The sequence below is a fragment of the Taudactylus pleione genome, unplaced genomic scaffold (genome assembly GCF_031769625.1).
Source record: "Taudactylus pleione unplaced genomic scaffold, aTauple2 ptg000037l, whole genome shotgun sequence".
NCBI classification, from domain to species: domain Eukaryota; kingdom Metazoa; phylum Chordata; class Amphibia; order Anura; family Myobatrachidae; genus Taudactylus; species Taudactylus pleione.
The window spans coordinates 19,605,538-19,627,003 of record NW_028284439.1 but is presented as its reverse complement, the minus strand read 5'-3'; the positions used below and the strand labels follow the sequence as shown (position 1 = coordinate 19,627,003).

Below are 21,466 nucleotides of genomic sequence, written 5' to 3'. Positions count from 1 at the left end.
TGTTTTTCCTTTTTTTTTTTTTTTTGTTTATTACATGAGTAATTGTGTGTATAAAAATATACTTACCTGCATGAAAGGCACCCATATGGGAAAACAAAGCTGCAGCATTGAGATATGGTAGATCTCCAAATTGGGTGTGGATCACTAGGTAGACAATGTTTAGGTAGACAATACAAGTTAGACCGACAATAGGTCGACAGGGTCTGAAGGTCAACACACTAAAGGTCGCCTAGTAAGAAGGTTGACAGAGACCGATGGTCGACAGGGTAATTAGGTCGACACAGAAATGGTCAACACCATTTGTTTTTTTACCAGCCATAATCTTCACCCTAACCCTCCCCTTGGTGCCTAACCCTCCCTCCTGGTGCCTACCCCTAACCGTCGGGGTAGGTGCCTAACCCTAACCCTCCGGTAAGTGCCTAACCTGAACCGTTGGTATAAGTGCCTAAATTTAACCATCTGAGTAAGTGCCTAACCCTAACCCTCCGGTAAATACCTAACCCTAAAAAAAAAAAAAAAAGTAAAAAAGTGGCGACCATTTTTGTGTCGACCATTTATGTGTCGATCTAATCACATTGTTGACCTTCTGTCCCTGTCGACATTCTTACTAGTCGACCTTTAGTGTGTCGACCTATTGCCTGTCTACTTTGTATTGTCTACCTAAACATTGTCTACCTTTTTACTGTAGACCTAGAGACCGGATAACCTCCAAATGACCTGCACTACTAGAACACCCACAACAACAAGCTTTTTTTTTTTTTAGGAAAAAAAGGATCCCCCTACCCACATGCAAACTCACCTGTAAAAGCTCTTCCTTCATCTCTTAAATACTTTATAACTATCACAAAATGTTCAATGAAATGGGGTTTTTTTTGCATGTGCCCACAATTCATATGTTCATCCCACATTTAGCCAAGAACATAGTGATCTGCCTATCCACTCCCATCAGGAGATTCAGCGTTTATCATACTGCAGAGATCTAGAAAAATATTTTACAAAAAGTATTTATTTTGCATTTGAGCTTGGTCGTCATTTATATTAAATCCTATTTTGCTATTAAGTTCATAGTTCTAATTTATAATTATTTAAGAATGCCACCACCAAATAGAAAATATTAGTGATGTCATCAATGTCAGCCAGTGGCAAACAAACTGCCTTCTGTTACAGCCAAATATTTAAATTATGACTCGTCAGTCCAGAGCACCTGCTGCCATTTTTCTGCACCCCAGTTCCTATGTTTTCGTACATAGTTGAGTCGCTTGGCCTTGTTTCCACGTCTAAGATATGGCTTTTGACCGCACTTCTTCCATGAAGACCACTTCTTCCCAGACTTCTCTGAACAGTAGATGGGTGTACCTGGTTCCCACTGGTTTCTGCCAGTCCTGAGCCGAAGGGCTGGAGAGCAGTACAATAATGAGCGTCTGCAGGCTGCAGTGAAGCATGGTGGAGGTTCCTTGCAAGTTTGAGGCTGCATTTGAGCAAATGGATTTGGGGTTTTGGTCAGGATTAATGGTATCCTCAATGCTGAGAAATAAAGGCAGATACTTATCAATCATGCAATACCATCAGGGTAAAGAAGAACAAGGAGTCTTGGAAGTTCCTTCAAAAACTGTATGTAAGTGTACCTTGAAGAATTGATGCTGTATTGAAGGCAAAAGGTGGTCACAACAAATATTGATTTGAGTTAGATTTCTTTTCTGCTCATTCACTTTGCATTTTATTAATTGATAAAAATAAACTATTAACACCTCCATTTTTGAAAGCATTCTTACTTTGTAGCATTTTTGCACACCTGCCTAAAACTTTTGCACAGTACTGTATATGTTTGTGTGGCATGTCTACAATACTTTATTGTGATTTTGCTGATGTACATTACAAGGATATTTTACGACATTCAAAAACAAGGTGGTTGTCGTTTGTCTATGGCAAATTACAGGATTGTATCTATGTTTAATGCTTTGAAATCTTACTTCCTTTCTCAAGAAACGTGTCCCAAAGTCCTGAAAAATGTCTTTTCATCCAGCACTTCCATGTTGTGGCTTACATTCCTACAGTGCCAGCTCAAAGAGTTCCACAAGTGCATTAAACAAATAGAGAACAAGAAAATGACCACAATAGAACTATTAGATATTCCCAACATCCTTGTTCAGAAAATTTGCGACAGAAAAGAAAATTTTCTACCCACAAAAATACAAACATTTCACGATGAGAGGGACTTAACCGAAAAATGTTTTCATAGCCAGTGTGACGAGTTTTACGATGCCTGTGTGAACTATATTGAAAAGTGGGTAGCTCAAAATCCTACATAGGAATTAGCTAATTTTTTATGGCTTGGGCTAACCTCAAAGGAAAATATAAGTTGGTCTGATGCTAGATCATCTTTAGCAATTGTTCTGAAAATTTCATCTAATACACTTGAAGAAGAACAATTTTTTTAACCAGTATAAAACAGTTGAAAGGCGTATTAAATTAAATTATCCTTAGACGATAAATGGGTTCATCTTTTAAAAATATTCACTGAGGAAGGAATTGATGCTTTTGTTTTCAACTGTGGAATTTCTATTCTCACTTCACACGGTCAAATTTGCTAGATCATCGATAACGATGAACGAAAACGATGAACGATATGAACGATTTCATGAACGATGAAGGATTTCTGACAGTATTTAAATGAATGATATCGTCCAAATCTGACTGCAAACACAGTCGATTTCAGATATCGTTATCTGACATGCGGGCACGCGCATCGTTTGTCGATGTATGCCAAACATGTCAATGATATGAACGATGTAACGATCTTTACAATCATTATCGTTCATATCTTCCAGAAAACCTGATCGTGTGTACCCTCCATAACTCTTCAGTGGGACATGTATTCTTACTAATGAACTCACCATGGACAGACGACAGAAACAGATTAGAGATTGATACAGTAGGAGCCAGTCTAATAGTGAAGACTCCTTTTGTACAACTATCCTTTGTGCAGGTTTACCACAAGATTTTTAAGTACAAAAAATTGTTGCAACAAATACCCCTACTCTCAAAACCAAAATGAATGTGAGGAAACATTGAAAATGCATATAGTCAGGATAAATTGTGAACTATAAATGTATTTTAAATGTCCAAACATGACCAGATTGAATGTTCAGCCTGTATTCCGCTTTCGCAGCAATATAATTCCCTTATTATGGGGTTTATGTAATAGGGTGCGGTGCGGGTTGACTGCACCAAAAGGATCCTCGTGAATGTGTACCAGTTTTTTATTTTTTAAATATAGCACCTTACCCTACCTGGGTGCGTACATATAGAATGTGCTTATACAAGGTGTGTCTATATGAAATGCACATATACAGTTGTGTGTATATAAAATGCGCCTATTTAAGTACTGGCTCAAGGAAGAGGACAAGAACACAACATCTAAAATGGCAGAAACTCCAGCGGGTATATTTACGAAAGTGTGGGATTTTAGAAGGGCAGATGTTGCCCATAGCAACCAATCAGATTCTATTTAACATTTATCTAGCACCTTCTAGAAGATAATAGCTAGAATTTGATTGGTTGCTATGGGAAACATCTCCACTTCTAAAAACCCGCACGTTAGTAAATATACCCCCAGAAGTGGTTCATTTTTTTCTCTCCTTAGAACACAAGCCATTATAGTGAAAATATTTTGGCTTTTCCTTTTATTCTAGACGTAGCATGTTCTGCATGATTGTATATTCTGCTTATGAAAAGTTGCAATTTTAATATCTTTATGCTATTAAAATAAGATGGTTTTAATCTGTAAATAAAGACTAAAGACAGAAGTATTAAACATTGGCCACAAGAGGGCACCAAGACTTAATTCGTAACTAATAAAACTTTATTTTTGCACTCTATTAGGAGGCGTGTGAATTTCTATTTTTAATTTAAGTGAATACAACTCTAAATTTTCTTTTACGCTGAAACATTTAAAAGGGTTAGGAAAATCATTGGACTTCTCCTGAGGGACGTTGACTTCTTTTTTAAAGTTTTTATTACCGGCACCTTACCCATATAGATGGTGTTTCCCCAAAGTGTATGGTCCTGAATAGGAGTGGCTTCTTTAAAACTTTGCTTTTAAATAAATTTTCAGTATTAGAATATTTTTGCTAATAATTATTTGACTATAAACTGTTATTTTAATTGTTTAGTAAGTATGGATTTTCACAAAATGATAACTAGTGTAGCATAAGAATAAAATAATATATTTAATTGATCCAGGTGACTGCCCCAAAAAGTGGAGGGCGTGTGATTCTTGCCACTGAAAATGACTACTGCAAACTATGTGACGCCTCGTTCAGCTCTCCAGTGGTCGCTCAAGCTCACTACCAAGGGAAGAACCACGCCAAAAGGTTACGTCTCGCAGAGACCCCAGCAAATGTCTTTGTGTAGGTATACATGTCACCATGTAGGCTAGTTATTTACATTTCCATTTAAACATTGTCTCTTTCCATTTGCCTTAATAATTCCTTCAGTGTTTCTGGGCATCTGTAATTCTTATGCTTTATATGGGATAACCATTATAGAGCGTCAGTAAGAGTAATGTTAGTAACCTTTGAAACTAAAGACCTACAAATAAAATTATTTTGATAACCATATGGGGCTGATACAGAGTTGGAAGTAAATCGGATGTATATTACTCAATCAAATACTGATTTTATGTCTGTATGCAGAGTTCTAAACCTCTTGAGATGCTTCGGCAGCATGTGTGCCTGGGTTACTGTTAGTCATCATCACTGTGCACTTGCATCCGCCCTGTACTAGGTACAATAGATACTTCTAACATGCGGATCCTTTGCTTACATGCAGGCATACAAGGCCCTCACTTGCCCCTGCATGTGCGCTCTACATGAGGATGCCTCTGCCCACTTCAGTTTCACCTCTTCAGTTGTAAGGGCCAGCATATGGTTCTGCAAAGCCACATTCACATGCGCTCTTTTGTGTTTGCAAATTCATGCAAAATACACTCAGCAAATGGGCTTATATTCAACTCTGCATCAGATCCTATGAGTATAAGTAAACATTGATATAAACATAGATATGTAATGTAAAGTGCTTGTTTAATATTAATTCACACCAATATAAGCTGTTGTACAGATGTGTCCTTGCTCATCTAGCTTCAATACACCACGCAGTGCAATATGCCTGGCGTGAGAGAGCCGTCAAGTCTCATGCAAATCTGCACTGGTTGTTTTGACAAAACAACTAGGACGCGCCAGGAGACTGTGCTGATTCATTTGATAGGTGACACTTGTATATCTGTGTGCTTCTGAGTGTGTAAACAGAAGTTTGCCTGGAATAAAGCTGCGGCCGTTGCATCGTAGCACTTTGCATGCTGATTGAGAGGCTCGGTCACAGAATGAAAAGAGAATTGGACAGGGTTGTCTTTTCTTTGGTGCACTGATATGGTTAAAATATAACTTTTATTAATACATTAATAGACACAATTACCAAACAGTGAAATATTAAACTTATAAAGAGAGGTGAAAAAAGTGTTTTTAATAAATTAGAAAATGATATTGTACGGTCTACCACTTATTATATTCATCAATGTGGTAATACTGCATATATTTTATATTTGTGTCTTTTTACTCGAGTTCAATAAGTATTTACCCAGTTTTCTGATACTAGCCAGCGCTTTGTAGCCTCTTATATATAAAATATCCCTTTTAGAATGCTCATCTGAATATAGTATCTCTTATGCAATTCTATCCATTTGCAACATAGTTGCATGAATCAGAATACACCTGTATTATAGAGTGCTTATTGTTAAGATCCTCATCTGAATATTTGTATCCAATTCTACAATATCTGTTGTATATATTGCAGGATTCTACTTTTCCTCTAGTACAGCAATATTAGAGTATCAGTATCTACTGGAACTTTGGAATCATTATTGAGGGGATATTTATTATAGTTATTATACTTAAATAGTAATAATTATTGTAGTCTTATTCATTCATATATAATTATAACTTTATGGTGTCGGCTGCACCTTCAATTCACAAAACGCAAGTGAGATTAATCAGGTATATATTTATGTTCAGATGGTTAACGGGAGTAATAGATATAACCAAATACCAATGATAGAGATCATGGAGCATATCTCATATATGCTCTCTTTACACTTAGCGTTGCACTTTATATACACTTCCTCTATCTAAACTCATACTACAATGGGTAAAATTAACCATATGCGCACGTGTCTAGCACTATTATCACACTGTATAGTTGTTCCCTATAACAGGCTCAGATCTATCCTCCACCTATTGTGCGCGCTATATGAAGATCTATTGCATTTGCATACCCACTGTCACTCACAGCTGATTGCTGTTATTTGGCTGCCACTAGCCCAAGCAAATTTTGATATAGACATCATTTTACTGGTTATATAGGACTTAGGGCCTGATTCGCTCGCAAGCGGGTCATTTGTTAGGCAGTGTGCACGCGTGGCATGCGCGAGCCCTGGAGCGAGCTAGAAATCACTCGCTCCGGCGCTCGCATCCAAAAGGGGCGGCTGTCGATGTTGATCGACAGCTTACCCCGTTTGGTAGGCAGGTCGGGGGGGGCTGGCTTGCCAAACTGAGGTGTTCCCGAAGGAATGCCTGCCATTTGGGGGCGGCCCCACTGACATCACGAGTGATGTCAGTGGTGAGCTTCCGGCTCTATTAGAGCCAGAAGCTCACTGGGGCTTGCGGGAACGAGACCCTACCCCAAGGGTCTCGTCGCAAGCCCGATGGTCGCAACCATCGCGACCATCACCTGGCTGCTCACAAAAGCTGTGGGTGGTCACCCACAGTTATGCGGGCGGCCAGGAGGCCGAATTTAAAAAAAATATGCGGCTGCCTTGATTCAGAGCGAGCGCTCGCTTTTTGCGAGCGGCTCTGAATCAGGCCCCTAGTACGGTCTGAGTCGCCGACGTACGTTTCACAGGTTACGGCTTTATCAAGGCTAGCCGATCGTCCTGCCGGACCCGGCTTTTATCATCCAGACGTCAAACTTCCACCAATCTAGTTCAGCCACGTAATTCAAAAATAGAAGCATGGTCCAATTAAAATGTCAATCTTCTCCGTATTCCCCCGAATAGACCTAGGTAATCAACCATGGGATAATCACTTTTAATAGCCAACCAAGGCCCTGATTCAGAGCCGGACACTCTGACCAGAGCGCTCGCTCTGAATCAGGGCCCACCTCCATAAATATGGAGCGTCCTCCTGGACGCTCGTATAGCTGTGGGTCACCACCCACAGCATATACGAGCGTGCAGGATGATGGTCGCGATGGTCTTGACCATCGCGACCATCGCCACTGCGAGCAGAAGCCTGCGGTTGAGTTTTTCAACCGCAGGGCCAGGAGTGATTTTGGCTCTATCAGAGCCAAAATCACTCCCACTGACATCACTAGTGTGGGGCCGGCTTCTGACGGTAGGCGTTCCCTTGGGAACGCCTCCGTCTCGCAGGCACGCCCCCGGCACGCCCACCAAAGGGGGCGTGCTGTCAATCAACATCGACAGCACGCCCCCTTTGATCAGACACAACGAGCGAAGGAAAGTCCTTCGCTCGTCGCGTCTCGCGCATGTGCACGACGGAGCTCCCTCCGTCGTGCGCATGCGCAGTGCACACCATCGACCCACTTGCAAGCAGACAGCCGCTCGCGAGTGGGTCTGAATCAGGCCCCAAGTGCGATCCCCATAGTATCTATATGAAATTCCCTTTATTCCAGGTTCATCAACTTATATGATGTATAAAATATAATCCTCCATCCTCACAATTCTCCACTATACTTCTGCATATAGACAGTAAAGGATATTCATTATACCTAAAATGATTTATATACATAATCATGCTAAAAAAGGAAACTGAGATATATAAAATTATTGAATACACCAAATAGTTATTTAATATGCAATGCTATCCTAGTGTAATACAATATGATATATTCATAATTGTCCAATATCCATTCTAAAAGTGAATAGAGAAATTGTTTATAGTATTTTGTTAAAATTGTTAGTCATCATTAATTGTTAATCATATCCTGATGTAAAAATAGAAAGAAAAAGTCTATTGCACTGGAAAGTGTTAATTGATTATTAATAATATAGGACCCCTGGGTAGTTCCTTCTTCAAAATGTATTAAATGATTCTAAGAATAGGGGGTGTTGCCATAGACTAATAATTGCATTGTGAAACACGAAAGAGAAAAGAGTCTATATATATGGCGCACTAAACAAATAAAGTAAAATATAACCTTTATTCTGTTATTTTAAATAATACAAGGCAAACACATAGTGAAATATAAAAGAAGAGAGAAATAGACAAATAAGTGAAAAAATAAGTTTGAAATTAGTGTAAGTTAAAATCACACTGTATGCCTATTTAAAGAATCTTCCATGATAACAATAACTGTCTGTAGTTTCATATATGCATATATAATGTGAATATCAGTAAGATATGGGCTCTGAATTTTCAATTCATATGATGACATCTATGTATCTACTCCCTAATATGTTATTTAAGATAAAACCTATGATGCATCTTATGTTGTTAATTACGTACCAATTATATAGTGCGTCTTAGCACATTGTTTACGTTTTAAATACAAGTTGTAAAAAAAGAAAGCAATTAAATATGACGGGAGTATTATTCTTGATATACAAAGTAACTAATGTGCGGGGAGAATGAATTATAATGTGCGTTAGAAAGTGATCCTTTGATAGCATGCATTCACATTATAATAGGCTGTTTCCTTCATTCACACATTATTGGTAACTAAATTGCCTATGATGTTATCCAACATACATTGTAACATTCAACTGTGTTACATTACAGTTTATTACTGACACAGTTGGTATGATTGGGTTTGATTCAGCAAAGTTCCCCTACTACCTGATAGTATATGTTAATATAACCAATGCAGTGTCATTCAACGTATCCAGCCTCTGAGCTAAGAATATAATAGTATGTCCTTTTCTAAGTGTTATACTAGGCTATTTAATACGTAGGTTTAAAAGTGCACCGCAACGAGCCCGCTATACAGCGGACATTAGTGTTCACAACAGTGTTCACAACACGAGGGTAACTGCAATAATGTGTGTCTGTTACTGAGTGTTAAGTTGGTATATCATTGCATAGCAGCGCCCGTGAGTCTGAACATAACTCTAGACAGACATAGTTTCAACAATTGTAAGGAGATTTCAGGCATACAGCGATCACGCCGACGCTCGTTTCGCTAACGGGATATTTTGTATATAAGAGGCTGTAAAGCGCTGGCTAGTATCAGAAAACTGGGTAAATACTTATTGAACGCAGCGATGCATAATTCGAGTAAAAAGAGACAAATATAAAATATATACAGTATTGCCACATTGATGAATATAATAAGTGGTGGACAGTACGGTATCATTTTCTATTTTATTAAAAACACTTTTTTCACCTCTTTTTTTCACATCTCTTTATATTTTTATTATTTCACTAACTGTTTGGTAATTGTGTATATTTATGTATTAATAAAAGTTATATTTTAACTATATAAGTGCACCAAAGAAAAGACAACCCTGTTTAATTCTCTTTTCATTCTATAAGTTTAGTGTGTTGTCTAGGGTAGCACCCCCTACTACTTATAAGTATTTGATATTATAATTAAGACATTAGGGATTTCTATTATACCTAAAATTAAAGTTAGTACAAGACGAATAAACTTGTGCGGGTGAATGTCTTTCATCTCCTTTCGAGTCACACACAGATATACAAGTGTCACATATCAAATTAATCAGCACAGTCTCCTGGTGCGTACTAGTCACATTGCAGTGCTCCTTATACACATTTTTGGCAAGAAAAGACACCCATCGCTAGCAGAGTCTCAAGTGACTGGGCGCGGTGTTTGGTGCGACTGCAGCAAAGACGAATGAGGACACATCTGTATCCTAGTTATATTACTTTTAACATCTGTATTATTATTTTTTTATATAGGAAAGGTAGGAGCAAGGAGTGTGTAGGAAACTGAGGTTTAAAGCAGGACATGCATGCTGAAATTATCAACAATAACCACCCTAGGTTATTGTTTCCCTCTTAAATGTTTTGTGCTTTGGAATATCACTGCAATATATAAACTGTAGTAATAAATGTAACAGACTGTGGGTCTGATTCAGAGCCGTAACTAGACTTTAGCATTGGGGCCCCCCCCTATTTTTCAAATGGGGACAAAATGCAGCCAAAAATGGGCATGGCCTCATGGGGAAAGGCCAGGGAAAAGATGGGGGAGGCCAGGAGATGATGGGGATAAAATAAGAGGAAGCTACAAGTGAGAATGATTATAAACAGAAAATTGGAAAGCTCGAACAGCGCCCCCCTGCCCTGCGGTGGCACTGGTCACATTATCCTATTTACGGCCCTGGTGTGATTCACTACGGATTGCAATATTGCGTACGCACGCAGTTCAACTGCGAAAGCAAGTCAGTCCATTGCAATCGCAATGCAAACTCAGCAATACATAAGAACGCCCACTTTACCTTACACACATCCGTAATACTTCGCAGAATAGCGAAACCATCAGTACAGTCGAGTACCATCGCAGTCTCACGCACACCTGCACAAGCCCTGACCTTACTCTGAAATTGCTAATCAAACACGCATGCTATGAAATCTCACACTGCATGGGCTATCGCAGTGGATAATTTATACATGCCCCTGCAACGGTGTGCGTTACCCAAACCCCCCCCCGTCACCACCCACAAACGGCACTTCCTGTCAATCACTCTGCGATGAGTCTGCGTAGCCTCTGCAATGGCAGTTCCAATCGCAGTAGCTATTTTGCGCACACGCACTGCGATGCATACGCATGCGTAGTATGCAACAATCGACCGATTGCGTGCCTATTAGCAACTGCGATCCAAGCTGAATCAGGCCCTGTGTCTGTGGACCAGATTCCCTATAAAGGATAAAAGTAAGTCACTTATCAACATTTGGTTTCCACACTCCCAGGAAACAATTTAAAAAACATGAGCTAAAAATAGCTTTATCGGTTTTCAACACTGTTCCCATAATAAGATAGTTATTGTTGAATGCATGTAAGTATGCAGCAGATAATGAAGTGTTACATTTTCATCAGCAACACTGCATATTGTCATTTTATCACACTCAGGGACTCTGTAGAATGCAAAAGGAGAACGCGGAAAGAAGGCAATGAACATAAGATGATGCACAATCGAAGAAATGTCTGCTCTGTACAGAATAATACAGGTACGCTATCAGGGAGACTTGTCCAGGCTGGTTCTGAGAATAAACCTCTGAGTAATGGGTTATTGTTACCATGGTAACAGATGAAGGATCTGCTCGTCTTGGCTATGTTTAAATGCATATTATACTGTGACATGCACATTTCAGAAAATTAAATTGAATTTAAATTAACTGCCTCTACATAATGTATGCAAAATATAGGCCATAATCAGTATTCAATCTAAATATTGTAGGAATAGGTCTGTGTTCAAAGCTGAAAAACTTGACCAGTACAAACATGTTTTTTGTTTTACAATCTTGACGTTAGAAAAAAAAAAATCTCATATCTATTCTCTTCTAGGATTACCATAACAGAACTGTACCAGACTTGAATATGTCCTCTCTCTTAATTAAAAATGTGCTTAATGTTCGTAAAGCATGCCAAGTTTTCAGTAACAGTTCTTAATCACAGTTATTTTTAATGCTAATGCTGATAAACCATATGGTAGATTTCTGTTCCTTTACTGTTTTCATTGAAAAATATATATATTTTATGTTTGCTTAAGTGGACTTTTAATTTGATGGAATAAATGCATTGATTAGTCCGACTGGAATGCAAACATATACCCTGTATTGTATTTAAGCAAACAGAAGGATTTTGAAGTGCTCCTTTCTGACTGAAGACAGTACATTTAGGAATGCTTTTCAGATTACATTCCATAACTGCCATTAATGTAGAAGTGTCTCCAACTGCTGGTTTTGCATTTCAATTTTATGGTTGTTTTAATTGTGAAAGTAGTGAAAGTTAGCTGAAACATCTGCAATCTTCATTTATGTCCTCTCTGTCAATGTTTTTGGGAAACAACTACCTCTACTTAAACACGGATATATTTTTTTGTGTGTGTGTGTTATAGAAATATATATAAATAATACCTATTTTTATAATATATATTATACGCTAGCAGGGATACCCAATATTGGCTGAGTTGAAGAATGGTCTTTGAAGCACATCTGTAGCCTTCATTTTTTACATTGGAGACCATGGCATATGAAAATGTTCTTGGAGGAAATTAGTAACTGTCTGTGCAGGTGCAGTGTGACAGTTGATCCTCTGACTCACTACTTATTCTGTTGGAGCTCTGCCTGCCCCCCACTGGTACATATCATCCTGTGCCTTCAGATCAGTGCAGTTTTAGGCACTGGAAGACATCCTGAGTGAGCTTGCTGAAACTAGTCGGAGACTCCACGGCCTACTTGGTGGGTGCCATGTAGACCTCCATGGCCCTGACAAACTTCAAAAATAGCTGAAAACCTAATCCTAGTCAAACTTTACCACCATGCCAAATTTGGTGGAGCTAGGTACAAAACTCTGGCCATGCATAAAGGACAAACAGACAGACACATACAAATACTTTCTCGCTTATTATATAGATACAGTGCCTTGCAAAAGTATTCACCCCCTTTGCATTTTTCATGTTTTGTTGCCTCACAATCTGGAATGAAAATGGCTTGTTTGAAGGTGTGCATCATTTCATTCACAGAACATGCCTACAACTGTGAAGTTGTGTTTTTTTTATATTGTGAATCAAACAACATTTAGGACAACATAACAGAAAACTTCAGCGTACATAACTATTCAACCCCCTAAAGTCAGTACTTTGTCGAACCAACTTTTGCGGCAATTACAGCTGCAAGTTGTTTTGGATAAGTCTCTATGAGCTTGCCACATCTTGCCCCTGGGATTTGTGCCCATTCCTCAAGGCAAAACTACTCCAGCTCCTTCATGTTTGATGGTTTCCGCTTGTGAACAGCAATCTTCAAGTCTAACCACAGATTCTCAATTGGATTGAGATCTGGGCTTTGACTAGGTCATTCCAACACATTTAAATGTTTCCCCTTAAACCACTCGAGTGTTGCTTTAGCAGTATGCTTCAGGTCATTGTCCTGCTGGAGGTTGGAGGTTGGTGAACCTCCATCCCAGTCTCAAATCACAGGCAGACTGAAATAGGTTTTGCTCAAGAATATCCCTGTATTTTTGGCACCATCAATCTTTCCCTCGACTTGAATCAGTTTCCCAGTCCCTGCTGCTGAAAAACATCTTCACAGCATGATGCTGCCACCACCATGGTGTTCTTGGGGGTCAGTGGCGTATCTATAATGGGTGCAGTGTGTGCGGGGCCTCCAGGGAAAACCCCGCACCGCACAGGTGGACTTCATTTCACTAATTATATGACTTCTGAAGGTAATTGGCTGCACCAGAACTTTTGAGGGGCTTCATAGCAAAGGGGGTGATTACATATGCACATGCCAATTTTCAGAATTTTATTTATAAAGATTCTTTTTTATATATATTTTTCTAATTGCACTTCACCAAATTAGACTATTTTGTGCAGATCCATCACATAAAATTCAGATTAAAAATAAATTACAGGTTGTAATGTAACAATAAAGGTAAAAAGCCAAGGGGGGTGAATAGTTTTGCAAGGCACTGTATTTGTACTAATGTACTATTAACTTCTTCTTTGTACACAAACATAGGTCTAGAAAGTAAAACCTATGTGCATATCTAGTACAACGCTATTATTGAAGGAAACTGCAGTAATTTACAATCTCATTACTTTATGTTTAGTGTACTCAGCTGACCAATTGTAGCACAAAATGAACTGATTTTTTTTCTGGGGTTTGCTCAAAATAAGAACAATAAAATTACATATAAAGAAAACAAAAAGCTACAATCAACAGTAAAGTAAAAAAATCCAGATACACAACAGCACACTTTTAGATACTCATACTTTGCAAATATATGTGGTACAGTACTATGTGTATGTAATTGTGAATGGGACCACGCACAGCATCTTGGATACAGAAGTGCACCAACAATATGCATACATATGAGATCTCTTATCAGTGGAAGAAAATAACAAAGTGAATTATGCACAAAAAATTCTGCGCATGCTGTGTCACTAATAACCTTCATGATCTTCTTTAAGTATGAAGTATTTATTTTGCCATTAAGAATAGAATTGTACAGAACAATATTCATGAAGTATTTCATGTTTGCCTAGAATGCTACATGGAGATCAGACTATTTACTAATATGTCACTTTCAAGTTAATGAACTAGGCCATCCTCTTTGTCTTTGTACCTGGTGATTCTTTTGAAGATCACCACGGTTTTGTCAAGTTTAACTGCGTGTTGTCCTGGTTTTAATGCACATTAATATTTGCTATATTTTCTTTCCTTAGGTCCATATTTCAATCCCCGTTCTCGTCAGAGGATCCCTAGGGACCTGGCTATGTGCGTAACCCCCAGTGGACAGTTTTACTGTTCAATGTGCAACGCAGGAGCCAGCGAGGAGCTAGAGTTCAGGCAACACCTGGAGACAAAGCAGCACAAAAGCAAAGTTTCCGAGCAGCGTTACAGAAGCGAGATGGAGAATTTGGGATACATGTAATGAAATAACCACTATCAAGTTGTGTTTTTACTTTGTTGTTTGAATTATTTTAATTTTTCCTTGCAGCCATTTCGAAAGTTGTAGTTGTTTCAAATGCTAAACAACTGTGACTTTGAAGCTCTGGAGGGTAGATTTAATGCACTATGTTTGGCTTTTTTATACTGCGGAAATGACTAGTCCTTATCACGTGTTAGCTAAACAGTTATAAGGTAACAACAATAGACATGATACTGTTATCTGTGTTCTGTAACATCAGGTTATGGATATAGAGATTGCTGATTGTGTATCTCATCTGGTTATCCCTTTTCACACCCTCACACTACAATATATTATTTACACTGTGGGCTTGGTAGCTGATATTCCAAAGAACACTGTTTGTGAGATGTTACATGTCTGTAGTGGATTGTACAGGCAGTGGATAACAAAATGGAAACAAAGCTAAAAGTCAATGGCTTCATTGGCTAGGTTTTAACATGAATGTCACTCAGCTGATGTCTGTTGATGGTGGTGGAAAACAGTTTCTCAGGTGTTCCAGAATATCCGATAAATGTTTGACTGGGATTAAAGCTGGGAACTGACAAGGCTGTGATGTATGGATAACCTCAAAGCATACTTTACAAACCAAAAGCATCTGTGGATAGGACATTGCCCTTCTGGAAGACACCATCTCCCAGAAGTCACTCATCTGAACCACCAGAATCGTTCACCGTTGGGAACAAGCATTTAGGGTTTGTTGCCACCAAATGTGCACTTGTCTATTTGTCATGAACATGGTGAAGAACAATTAATTTGTCCATATGACATTTCTGTAACTCAGCAGTACGCTCTGCAGTGCTGAGCAGTCAGAGTTACAACATCATACAAAATACAATTGCACATAAGAGAACAAGTACAGATTATGTTGATGAAGACGGTGCAGACATGAGACAAGGGGTAGAAAGTGGCCCTGCTGGTAAGAGCTTACAGTTTAGAGGATGATGAGGGGTTTATGCTCTGGATCCTAGCTAAGACGTACTGGTTAAACTGGCTGTTCATGCTACAGGTTGGAATGAGCAGTTGATCTGCAGTTGCACTCTGACTTTATGCATGGAGCACAGTCCTGGAACATGCACTTCTGCCACTTGTGATGATGTTTTCCCTTGAAGTTCCATACTGACATCGACTTTGTCACAGTTGCTTATGAAACATTAGCAAGTTGACCTTTCTTGGGCATTGAAGGTCCTGCCAAACGCACCCTAGGTATTATCCTTTCTTTAAAGTCACAGACTTCTTGCAGCCATACTAGCCATAATTATAGGCTAACAAGCCAATCAAGAACCTTTATACATGAGACTGACCATGCTGGGATGTACTTTGCTTAACGGACACATGAGCTATACCTGTGTGGAAGCCCTTGCTTTCAATATACTTGGTGTCCTTCTTTTACCCAAGTTTTTTCTTTTCTTTTTTGCCCACTATTTGTAGATTATTAACATGGAACACTAGAGAGTGCAGACATGTACAACAGCTAGTTCCAAGCATGGTTCCAAAAATTGTATATTGTGTTTTACTGTTGATTACTCAAGGACTAATTGCTGTATTTGCCAACAAACATTAACTGATCATTTCTCTTAATAGTTTGTTGCTAAGGGGCATTTAATCAATTACTGTGCAATGAACTGTATTTTTTTTCTCTCTAAATAGGTAAGTTTATATTTCTTCACTTTGCACTTAAATTCTTTGCTGCTCTAGGTACAATGACAACAACTAGAAGATACTGTGGGACTTTGGCCAGTAATTTTTTAACGAAGATCATCCCATTTTTGTTTCATGAACTATCACTATTTACTTTCGGCATTATATAAATTGCTTTCCTATGTATTTGCTGTTACTCACTCCATTTTATAATTATACATGTAGTACATGTAGTATAATCTTCTCCTCTTTCCTGCTACGTATGGGACAGATTCATCCAGCTCTGTCGCTGTACCAGTTCTCTGTTGCTAAACCTTATTAAGATCCGTGTCAGGTAACGCCACATCAGGTATTAACCCCTAACGGAGTTGATGAATCTGCCCATCTGTCTCTTGGCTCAAGCTACCAAATTAGATGAGACTCAGGGCAGCATTGTACTGCCCTTACTCGCCTACTATTCCACACAATCCATAATGAGGAACTTCAAAGAAGATAATGAAACTAAATAATGCTGCTTTAAAGAACACAATGACTGCACAATCCCTGCCAAAATGATCTGTTGCTAAAACATATCACAGGTAGGATTAGTATTTTTTGACTTAGAGAATGAAGGATTTTGACATATGTACCTATTTTATTTTTTTTTAACCCTGCCACACTTTGTTGCTGTGTGGTATTGTATGTATATTTATAGGAAGTGTAGTTTTGCTGTTTCATGTATGTTGATGACATGATATTTTCTTTATAATGCAGAGAAATATAATAAGTATAAAATACAAGCTGTGTCTGTCATTTATTATTTTATGAATGTGTTATGTGCATTATAATCTTTGATAAACTGTTATTACCAATATAACCAAATCCATATGCATAGAAAGGCTAAACACAAAATGTAGGGCTGGGTACAGGAACCCGTCCCTGGTACTTATTTTCCCAATAAATGTTTCATGCACAGACCTAATAATAATAATTGCAAAGTTAGATTAAAAAGTAAAAGACACTAGCATTATGTGAACTCTTTCAGAGCTCTCCTTTACTGTACATTTGAAAGCATCATGGCTTTGAGTCACTCAGTATTCAGTATAGCTACTGTATATGTAATTTATTCCTTTTCTTATCCCCTGCTACTGACATCACAGGTTTTGTTCCACAGATATAGAGAGCCCCAAACGTCAATAATTTTATATGCCTCTTTTTAAGATGCCCATACACAGTTTGATCCATCACCTTGGCACAGTCACCAGTAATTTTTATCTGTTGGATTTTGCCAAACCTATACATAAATATGGCCAAGTTTCAAAAACTATGGTGGCTGGACAATGACGGCATACAGTACATTGTAAGATGCAGACACTGTCCACTACACTTGTTTGCTGTGACTGACATTTGATAGATCCTGATCAGGTCTTGAACAATTTGGGACTATACAGTACATGCTGTGATTTGTAGCCAGTAAGGTCTAGAATGGGCTACGAGTATTTGATTCTCAATATCACAGCATGTAAGGCACATTAAGGACTTTGCACATTTCCAGTTATTGAAATGTAATATTTAAAAAATATATAAAAATGTGTTAAATGAATATCCTGTTTATATGTTTCCTTACTCATTTTACTGGCAGAAGCCCTTTTGCCCGGCAGTAGGTGGCATGTTTTGCACTCCATTATTTTTGAAGGAAAAAGAGTTCTTTCTTTTTTCTTTTCTTCCGCTCAAGCAAATTCTATCTTCCTTTATTATGGACTGATCGCAACAAACTTCAAACAAACGAAGGGATCTGTACATGGAAGCTTTTTAAGTAGGTCCAAAATTTCAGAAGACCCCACATTGATCTTACAGGGTCAAGGCACAATAGAAAAATAAAGAGGTTTTTACTCTTTCCACAAGGATTGCCAAGTAGAATAAATAGATGCTCTAGCAGTACCATGGGTGTTCAAGCTGGGAGATGGGTTCCCCCTCATTCCCGCTGATCCAAGAATTTTGAAAAGGATAAAGACGCAAGAGGCTCAGGTCATAGCAATTCTGACACGCAGAGGCTGTGGTTTGTAACAGCAACACTTATGCTACTGCAAGAGCCATGGCTATTACCTTATCCTGATTTATTACATTAATTACTGGTCCTACATCCATGTACAGAATAACTTTCAATGATTACGTGGCAGTTCAATAGGTGACTGAAATTCTTTTAGAAGCCAAAAAGAAAACTTACTCTGAAGATTATTGTCAGGATGTGGCCTGGGATCGGCTCTCCGCCGGTGTCCTTGGGCTTAGGTGTTCAGTCGCTGGGAGTTGAGGTGAGTGGTGTCTGAGTATTCTCCCGGGGTTTGCTAGGGCTTCCGTGCGTGCGTCCTGGTTTCCGGGGTGCCAGGCATGGGCGCAGCCAGGTTGGTCCATATCCCCTGACTAGTCTCTCCCAATGGTAGTCCTGTGGTCAATCAGCTGATCCTCTGATCCAATGACCAGCTACCCAGGGTTATTTAAGTCTGACTCCAGGAACAGGAAACTGCTGTTCAACTTTGCTGTTCCAGTGATTGTTATGCTCGCCGGTGTTTTCCACGAACAGTGTGTTGTTTCAGCCCTCACGCTGACCACCAGTGTTACTTGTATTAGCTCCAATGCTAATTCCCAGCGTGTTACTTCAGCTCTTACAGAACTCCAGTGTTTCTTGTAAATCCCTGTGTTGTCTTTTAGTATGCTGTTCAGCTCTCTAACTGTCTTCCTGTGTTCCTGTGGTGTCGGCTTTCATGTTAATTACAAGTTAGCTCTCAGCTGGATCTCTAGTAATTCCCAGTACATGCCTGTATCCACATTTCTCTGTGTTTCTCTATGCAAGTCAGCACCTGGATCTCCTGTGCTCAAGTATTCAGTTAATTTGCTGATCTCCTGTATTCAAGTATTCAGTTAATTTGTTGATCTCCTGTATTCAAGTATTCAGTTAATTTGCTGATCTCCTGTATTCAAGTATTCAGTTCATTTGCTGATCTCCTGTATTCAAGTATTCAGTTCATACCCTGATCTCCAAGTATTCAGTTCATATGCCGATCTCCTGTGTTCAAGTATTCAGTTCATTCGTTGATCTCCTGTATTCAGTTCATACCCTGATCTCCTGTGCTCAAGTATTCAGTTCATTTGCCGATCTCCTGTCTTCAAGTATTCAGTTCATACCCTGATCTCCTGTGTTCAAGTATTCAGTTCATACCCTGATCTCCTGTGCTCAAGTATTCAGTTCATACCCTGATCTCCTGTGCTCAAGTATTTAGTTTTCATGCTGGCCTCTAGTGTTATTACATTCTTAGGGTTCCCAGTGCTAATCTTTTCTAATATAGTTCCGGTCTTTCTGCCACTCCCAGGTACCTGTCCAGAGAGCCACGATCTGCTCACTTGGTGCAGCGAAACCCATATCCGAACTGGAGGAGTCACTGGTGAAAATCCCACAAAGTGAGTTAGACTCCGCGCCTCTGTGCAGGTCTAGCCAAACCTGGGTTTGGGTGCAATAGGGAGACCTAGCACGTCACTCACCTAACCCCCTGGCTTTTTCCCATTGGGTTTCTGACAATTATTACAAGATCTGGCGAGCATTTACTTATTGGTGTGAATTAAGAACAAATAATGCTCCAGCTACCATGATCTCTCAGATCTTAGAGAAGAAGGTCTAAATGGCAAGGCCCTGATTCCGAGACGGACGCAACACTGTATGTGGCCACAAATATCGTATAGCAAACTGCTCATGCACTGAAGCGACGCATTTTTGTTGGACGGATATTAGCTGGATCTCTCCAGTGATATTGGCATTTCTGGGCCACAACGATGAAGGTGCGCTCCTAAGATCCATCTCATGGAAGTGTTGTGGGTGTGTATTTAGGTTTCCGTGCTATTCTGAGGCGAGGGTGCAGCGAAGGGAAGCCTGTGTCTTGCACCTTGCATGGGTCAGTGCAATTGCTGATACCAATGATGAGAGTTGTGGATAAGGATGGAAAAACAATGGGCAGGGCAAATACTCATTTTAGCGTAAGGTAGGAAATCTGGCTTCTGTGCCTTCCCATAATTACAGCCACTTTGTGTCCTACTAAGGGCATTTTGGGACATTGAATTATTCTCTAACAATTTGATTAAGAGATTCTTCCAGGCAGTAAGGAGGATTCTTTCATGCCTGGAAATATTTATAGGATCATGGGATCTCAACCTGTTGGTGTGACTCAAGAAAGACTGTGGCTTCTACTGACAATATCTCTCAAATCTTCCAGAAAAGTCTTCAATAAGGGCCTAACACAGTGAAGTCCAATAATAACAAATATATTAATCAAGGCACAGAACTGTAACTCCGTGATTATGAAGTATAAGCACTAGCCAGTAAAGTCCAACCTGACGGAACTACCTGAGTCCCAATATATCACTGCACGTACAGTATATAGAGAGAGAGTCCTGAACTTACACAAGGATGTCCCGATTTTACCAGATAAATAGCTTGGCGTTGTGTGCAGGCAATCCCTTAATTTGGTCCAGTGGGCAATAGACCACCAATATGCCGCCAGTGAGGAAGAATCTTCCAGTATACACACATGCAGGAGCAGCTGATGTAGACCATGCAGATGGCAGTGGACTAGCGATAGGATGGTTGTACAGGAATGGAGAATCATGGACAGTTTGCAGTGACAGTAGAATCAGTAAGCTCTCAATGTGATTGTGGTGTTCAGAGCTGAATTATGGGCCTGATTCATTACGGATTGCTATTGCAATCGTGGCTGCCGCAAAGTCTTCGCACAGCCAGCATAGAGCCGCCCACTACCACTATCTCACATTCATAATATCTTACATAGAGTAACATCGGCCTCTCCTGCACAAATACAACAGGTCTGACCTTACTCAGAAATTGGTAACCTCATCGCTCGCAGTGAGTACTCGTATGCCGTCGCAGTGGTTAATTTATGCACGCCCATGCAACAGCGTTCAAATGTACAGGCACGCCTGTGTTTCTCCTACCACTCCTCCGTCACCATCCCCAAGTACTGATGTCTGTGAAGGCTTTGTTTCTGCGTAGTTGATCGCAGTGCGATCTCAATACTAACGTGCACTGCAGTGCATATGCATGCGCAATATGTACTATCAG

The 21,466-nt window shown here is 39.4% G+C and overlaps 1 protein-coding gene across 1 annotated transcript in view; it reads left to right on the top strand.

Moving 5' to 3' along the window:
- Positions 1-17,111, top strand: part of ZMAT3 (zinc finger matrin-type 3) — a 42,175-nt gene extending 25,064 nt beyond the window's left edge. Inside the window, exons 4-6 of the mRNA XM_088452426.1 lie at positions 4,243-4,409; positions 11,161-11,258; positions 14,480-17,111. Of these exons, the coding sequence (XP_088308552.1) occupies positions 4,243-4,409; positions 11,161-11,258; positions 14,480-14,688 (474 nt within the window). The 3' untranslated portion in view covers positions 14,689-17,111. The remainder of the gene's footprint in view (positions 1-4,242; positions 4,410-11,160; positions 11,259-14,479) is intronic.
- The last annotated feature ends 4,355 nt before the right edge of the window (positions 17,112-21,466 follow it).